Source organism: Telopea speciosissima, chromosome 5 (assembly GCF_018873765.1).
Source record: "Telopea speciosissima isolate NSW1024214 ecotype Mountain lineage chromosome 5, Tspe_v1, whole genome shotgun sequence".
Classification (NCBI taxonomy): Eukaryota; Viridiplantae; Streptophyta; class Magnoliopsida; order Proteales; family Proteaceae; genus Telopea; species Telopea speciosissima.
Genome location: NC_057920.1, coordinates 47297728 through 47305201, shown reverse-complemented (window position 1 = coordinate 47305201; position 7474 = coordinate 47297728). Strand labels below are relative to the sequence as shown.

The 7474-nt window shown below is 43.2% G+C and overlaps 1 protein-coding gene across 1 annotated transcript; it reads left to right on the top strand.

Annotated features, from left to right (window-relative positions):
• The first annotated feature begins 4902 nt into the window (after positions 1-4902).
• LOC122663012 lies at positions 4903-5670 on the top strand. The gene has a single exon (XM_043858721.1). It carries the CDS (start codon positions 4903-4905, stop codon positions 5668-5670), a length of 768 nt encoding a protein of 255 aa, XP_043714656.1.
• Positions 5671-7474: the final 1804 nt, after the last annotated feature.

Here is a 7474-nt window from a genome sequence, read left to right as displayed (position 1 = left end):
GGATTTTTAATGACGCTCAAGTAATGGGTATGGCAACTATTCTTCCTCACCCTACTTTTCACGAGGAGGACCTCGGGCTGTCGACTCCTTATGACTTTGTAAGTATCTATGTCGTTCTTCCCTTCAAGCACTCTTTTATATGTCTTGTTGCTCCTGTATCCACAATCCAATCAGATTGGGTATGGGCAATGAAAACATGTGTACATACAAAAGTACAAAGAGAGACGGATAGAAATGGTACCTTCTTCGCTTCAGTGCAATCACAAGCGATGTGCCCCATCTTCTAGAAGTTATAGAGTTTGATATCTTTTTCCACCTCGCTTATCACATTTTTGTTTGGCGGATTTGCTTCCACTTGGTGCCTGGTTCTGTGCCTGCACCTGATTCCCTGCTTTCCTCTGTCTTTTTCTCTTAGACCCAGAGGTCTTGTGCTGCTCCGCTTGGGTGACAAGGTCTTGAGCATGGGTCGCCTCTTGGCACTCTGCCTCTAGTTCCATATGAACAGCGATGTCACTGAAAGTTTTGACACCATCGTTATGTGTAAGAACTATTTTCATTTGGACCCAGGAATCAAGTAAAGTCCTTATGACGGCTTGAACCTGCTGTTCATCGGTAAGGTTTACCCCAGCAGCATCATCATCCAATTTTCTTATCATGTCCTTCATAACTCTTAGGTGTTCAATCATGTTGTGCTTGGGGTCCTTACGGTATATCTCAAACTTCAAGGTCATATCCCGTAACCTTATAGTTGATGTACTACCACAGTCTAACTTAACCTTGTCCCACATGAACTTAGCAGTTTCGCACTTCTCATATTGGCCGATACGATCATCGTGCATGCAACTCAACATAATTAAGCATGCACTACGATCCTTTTTAAACCAAGCATCATAGTCCTCTTTGTCTTGACGGTGACAGATGGTAGTACCCTCATCGGGTTTTACCATTTCAGTGGTTAAGTGTTCAAGGCATTCTTGCCCATTCAGTAAGAATTGAATCTTACGATGTCACATGTCATAGTTGGTTCCATCCAACTTATTGCCTTGGTTAAGGTTAGCAACAATGGTCTTGGTAGCCATCACTACATTGCATAATATGCAAGGAGGACAATAAGTACACATGTAAAATTTTTGTTCAAGAAACTTGATTAAAATTAATGGTTCCCTTCTCCACACGGTGAGATGAAAAATTTTGTTAAGCTCATAATCAAGTCTCACTAGTGTGTGGACTTGGGAACAAAAAATTTTAACTGATTCCGAACAAAAGAAAGTCAATGAGGAAAAGATATCTCCAAACTGCATAATAATACGCCATATATCGGGTGCACAAGGGTCCCACATAAGAGACCCAAATTGGTACTTGAAGTTATATGCCGAGTCAATACAAGAAAGTGATACGTAGTACAGTAGTTCCCTTTACAAGGCTTCTCAAAAATAAAATTTCAATTACAACTATCTCTTTATATTGAAAAATGGTCCTACATCACTACTAGGGAGCATCACACTTTGTATCACATTCAAATACAAACTCTATCGCACATACACAAAAACATATCCCTTACACAAGCACCAATTAATTTTCCATTCTATAGAATATAAAAAAATATAACAGGGGTTGCATGAGATGGGATTTGTCATCGTATTCCTAATGGTACGAGGGAAAGAAAACCAATACCGCCACAAGAAGATATTATTAACATCTTGATTATTTGTAAACATCTCAAAATGTATTCCACTCTCCGAAATATGGGATGATGTGGGATGACTCCCTTTCTCCCATTTTCTTCTCATGGATTTCATTCAAATGGATATCTTGCTAGTGGGCAATAACACCACTAAAACAGAACAACTCATAAATACCCAAAGCAAGAAACCCTCACAACAGAGATGTATACATAACAAAGAAATCACATCTCTTTTCTTGAATGTCATGGTTTCAAAAATCCCCAAATAAGAAATATTATTTTCTTAAAATGAGTTGATTCAAGAAGTTTCTTAAGAAATCCGAAACAAGAAAAGAATTATTGCCAAACGCATTAAAGCAAAATTAAAAAACTCAAGGGCAATTAAAATTTGAGCACACAAACACAATTATAGCCCAATTAAGGAAACAGAAAGGGTGTGGGCGAAAGGATTCCCACTTCACCCATCTCCTTCCCAAAAACCCTAAAATTAAAAGAAAATCCTGGCCACCTTTGTTTTTTTTTTTTTTTTTTTTTTAAATGGTGTTTGTGTATGGTGGCAGCAGCCGAGAGAGAAGAGAGAGGGGGGAGCCTAGGCCAGCTCCTGGCCGCGTGGCTAAGGCCTAGAAAAACCCAAACATACCAATTTTTTTGGGGTAAATATCATCCCCCTCCCCTCTAAGTATCCATAATATCAAACCCCTCCCCTAGGTTTTGAATAATGACAATGTCCTCCCCAATAGCAGTTTTGAAGACGATATTACCCTTTAATTGAATGAATGTAAATCAACTTAGTGCGCTTACAAAAAAAATCAACTTAGTACAACAAGAAAAAAAATTAATGATTAAAAGGCCCAGCTCTGTGCAGATGATCTTAACAAATAAAAACCAATAAATCCAATCGATCCACTTACATCTTTGTTCTTTCAAGGAAAAAAAATCAAAATCAAACCTTCTTCAAAAGGTTTTCTTAGTGGGAAATACAAAAGAAAAAGCACGATTGACGTGTTTTGGAAGAAGTCAAAGTTGTATAAATTCACATGATGGTTGAGCAAGGTGCATATGAAAATGCCCGTTATTTATCAAGGGGCAAAAGCCCTCCTTACCTTAGTTCTTTATAAGATATGCCCCATCTTTTTCCTGTGGGATATCTTCTCTCTATGCGTGTGGGATCGAGCCATGCTTTTAGGCACAGATGGTATGACTCAAAATGACTTTCTATCTCGCCTTTGGCCATTTAAGCATGAATTACTTGAGCTTGATTCTACCAAGAGTAGATTTTCCCCTTACGTTATGGCTCATCTCGCGCTTAGTCACTCGTGGGATTCGGATAGGAGAGCAACAAGTCTTTTTTGACAGAACTCACCCCCTTATCTTAAAAAAAAATTGATACTGGAGCCTATTGATACTTTCTACGATCTTACTGATGACGATATCCTAGTGTGGTTAGTTTCTTAGGAATATGAATCAGATGAACAACAGGGCATTTAGTGCGAAGAAAGATAGTGGGGCCCACCAATTGGGAGCCACCAGTGGGGCTCACATTGCTGACACACACATATCCCTGCCTGTCTTCCCCCACTTCTTCGGTTCCATGACTATATGATTCTTTCATGGGTGGGTGTGTAATAAAAGAATGTAGAGGTCCCCTTTTATGGGGGTACCCCGAAAAAACCTACAAAAAAAATGAACTCTACCCCCTATCCCCAATGCCATCTTTCCTTCGAGTTCTTTTGGCAATGCGGTGAGGGGGAATTAGGGTATGGAGCTCGTTATGGTTTTTGGGTTTTCGTGGTTGGAACCGATGGAGAAGGTTTTTTTTTCTTTCAAGGATGACAAAGGGAGAGATGTAGGCGGAAGTTTCTTCTCTTTGACAGGAGAGAAAGAAATGGAATATCAACTAAGAGATATCCTCTTTCCCCTATTTTCTCTCTAACAAGCAAGAGCTGGCCAAGTCATCCACAGTTCCTTGCATAAGAAGTCTTACTGATACACCACTTTTCGTATGACCAATCCCCGCCTGACACCTAGCCTCCCTTGGACCACAAGCAAACCAATTCCAAAATGTGGCTTCCAAGAACCACGCTCGAGACGGTTACACCAAATAAGATGGGCCCACTAAGGTGGGCCCACTAAGGCAATTATACAACTTCTAACTGGGGATGTACAGCTAGCCATATCTCACGCGCCACGTATACCAAGATCCCGAGATTCGTTGAGAAGATGATGGCCCTTCATAGTAGTTTCCTAATCCAAGCCCGCCAAAAAAGGGGTGTTACTGAAAAGGAGAGGGGTTGAACCCCAAACTTGTATAAATAAGAGCCCTAAGCGCTCATGTAGATTCATTCTTCTTTGAACAATAAAGAAATTAAGAAAACTTTGCAGAGCTATCTTCGTTTTTCCAATTCTGCTAGCCTAGAACTAGCTTGAGAGTTGTACTACCAGAGGGTTCTCCTCTGGCAAGATTCTTGGTACAACATTTTGGCACCGTCTGTGGGAAATGAAGAACAGAGACCTGCGAAGATCCCACCATGACTAACACCAGAAATCAATCCAGAGCCACCGCTGCAGCTGCCACCGCTCCCACCGTTCCTCCCGCTGTCGCCCAGGGAGGAACCCTGGGCCAGCCTACTGGTTCCCACCAAGTGGCAGATGATCCTATCCTTGAAGTTAATGAATCACGGCAAGAAGAATCTCACCCGAGACCTCCTGGAGATCCACCGTGGTACGTGACGATGGAACATTTTGATGCGTTGCAGACCCCTTGGCAGGACAAGATGGAGCAGATGATGTTGATGCAGCACGATTTCTTGCAGGGGATCCAAATACCCCCGCCTCTACCACAAGATAGAGAAAGATCTCGTTCCCTGGGGCATAGCGAGAACCACAGCAATGCAAACAATACCAAGCGAAGAAATAGAGAATTATCGGGAAACGCCAAGAATCAAGGTTCTCAGATGACCAAAGTGGAACAAGCCCTGAACGACAAAGTCTAGGAACTCCAAGACCAGATCCAAGAGGTCATGCGAGGGAAGAATCAAGCCCCCAGCCATAACTTCCACTTTACCATGGACCTGGCGTTTATGGATGACATTTGGCTAGAACCTCTACCTAAGGGATTCAAGATGCCGAACATAGAACAATATGTGGGCACCACGGATCCGTAGGACCACCTAGAGACCTTTAAGTCCTTAATCTTTCAAGGCGCCTAAGATGCCATAATGTGCAGAGCCTTCCCCTCCACACTGAAGGGAGTAGCAAGACAGTGGTTCTCACGACTCCAGCTATGCTCCCTCTCCAATTTGATGGACCTTGGACGAGCCTTTTTGGCCCATTTTTTGAGCAGCAGAGTCCACAAGAAAACTACGGCCAACCTCCTGGCCATAAAGCAATGCCCCGGTGAATCAAGTAGGAGTTTTCTCACAAGATTCAATAAGGAGAGCCTGGAAGTGCGAAATCTTGACCAGGTGGTGAAGTTTCAGGCGTTGCGCAGTGGAATCCAAGATACCGAACTGAAAAAATCCTTAATCATGGATGAACCAGGAGATATGTATGAGCTTTTCTCCCGCTGTGAGAAATATATCAACCTGGCTGAGGTTCTCGTGGCTGAGCAGCTGAAGGAAGATAAATTCGAGAAGAAAGGCCAAGAAAAGAAAGATGTCCAGGCTGGGGAGGCTGGTTCAAAGCGCAACAAAGAGGAGAAGGATGGTAGAAGAAAGAAAGAGGAAAGGAGGGCGTGGGTTCCTAAGGCTGGCGGTGTGGAGTCCGAGCCTGTTTACACAGCCCTCACCCACAACCGAGCATATATCCTAAACGAGATAAAAGACCAGATGAACCTGCGCTGGCCAGCCAAAATGGTGAAACCTGCACATGAACGCAATAAGAATAAGTATTGTCGGTTTCACCAGGATCACGGTCATGGCACCGAAGACTGCAGACAGTTGAAGGATGAGATTGAGGCACTCATTCAAAGAGGGTGCCTGGGTTAATTTGTCAAAAAGGACGGGAACGATGGAAGGCAAGATCATCGTGCTGGGGAAACCGAGCCAAGGCAAAGATCACCCGCTCGTCAAGATAGAGAAGACCATGCCCGAGGAAAATAACATGCAGAGAATGCACCCATGAGAGAGATAGCCACCATATATGGAGGACCGGGCCTGGGAGGAGAAACCTCCAACTCCAGGAAACACCATGCTTGGAGTATACTCCAGACCGAGATGCTAGATAAGAGGAGGACTGATCACCAGATCACCTTCTCAGATGAAGATCTAGCGGACATCCAATCCCCCCATCATGATGCTCTGGTAATCAAGATGATTATCGCCAACTGTACGGTGGGAAGGATTCTAGTGGATAATGGGAGCTCAGCTGACATCTTACATTATGACGCTTTGAGAAGATGCTTCTAAAACCCGAGATGCTAAAAAGGGTTGAATCCCCCCTATACGGGCTCAACGGGGCCCTGGTATAGGTTGAAGGGTCAATTGAGGTGTTGGTAACCGTAGGGACAGAACCCAAGCTTGCTACCGTGAAAATGAACTTTCTGGTGGTGAAAGTAAATTCCACACTCAATGGAATATTGGGACGACCCAAGCTCAATGCTTTACAGGCAATCGTCTCCACCCCACATCTAGTAATGAAATTTCCAACTGATCAGGGTATAGGAGAGTGCCGAGGAAGTCAGATAGCCGCCCGAAGATGCTACGAAGGATACTTGAGAGCCAAGGGAAAGGAGCCACAGATGCTCATGATCAACCTCGATGATAACCAGGACATCACCGAGCACGAAAGAACAAAGCCCGTGGAAGATTTAATCCCCATAGAGTGAAGGAGACGTGAAGCGTACCATACATATTGGTGCAGGTTTAGTCGACAAGCGAAAGATTGCCCTCATCAACTTCTTGAGGGCCAACGCAGATGTATTTGCATGGTTAGCAACAGACGTGCCAGGAGTGAACCGGGAGCTAGCCGAGCATAGGCTCAGTGTATATCCAACCGCCAAGCTAATATTTTAGAAGAAGAGGACTTTTGCCCCAGAGCGGCAAGAAAAGGTAATCGAGGAGGTAACCAAACTTTTAAAGGTTGGTTCGAATGGACTAATCTGGTATATTTTCCACATTCCTAGGAGTGCTTCTATGTTTCTGCTTCACGAATATGATATTTTCTGGGCATTTCTAATAATATCAAGTGTTATTCCCATTTTGACATTTCTAATTTCTGGAATTTTGACCCCGATTAGCGAAGGACCAGAGAAACTTTCTAGTTATGAATCGGGTATAGAACCAATGGGCAATGCTTGGTTACAATTCCATAGAGGAGGCCATCTACCCAGAATAGCTTTCTAACGTTGTAATGGTGCCAAAGCCTAACGGCAAATGGCAAATGTGTATTGACATTACTGATCTGAATAAAGCATGCCCTAAAGACTATTATCCTTTGCCTCACATTAATATATTGATAGATGCAACAGCGGGCCATGAAATGTTAAGTTGCATGGACGCCTGCTCAGGGTATAATCAGATCAGTATGTACGAACCAGTTATTCTGAAAACCTCTTTTATTGCTGGGAGGGATACATATTGTTATACTCGTATCCCCTTCGAATTGAAAAATACCAGGGCCACGTGCCAACATCTGGTGAATTACATCTTCAAGAGTCAAATAGGGCATAATATGGAAGTCTATGTAGACGACATGCTGGTAAAAAGCTTAAAGGCAGAACACCATATTGCAGACCTAGATGAGGCATTTCAAGCCTTACGAAAAAGCAAGATGAAGTTGAACCCAGCAAAG

Excerpts from the sequence above, each read along its gene's own strand:
- LOC122663012 (XM_043858721.1), top strand. The coding sequence starts at position 4,903 with ATGTGCAGAGCCTTCCCCTCCACACTGAAGGGAGTAGCAAGACAGTGG.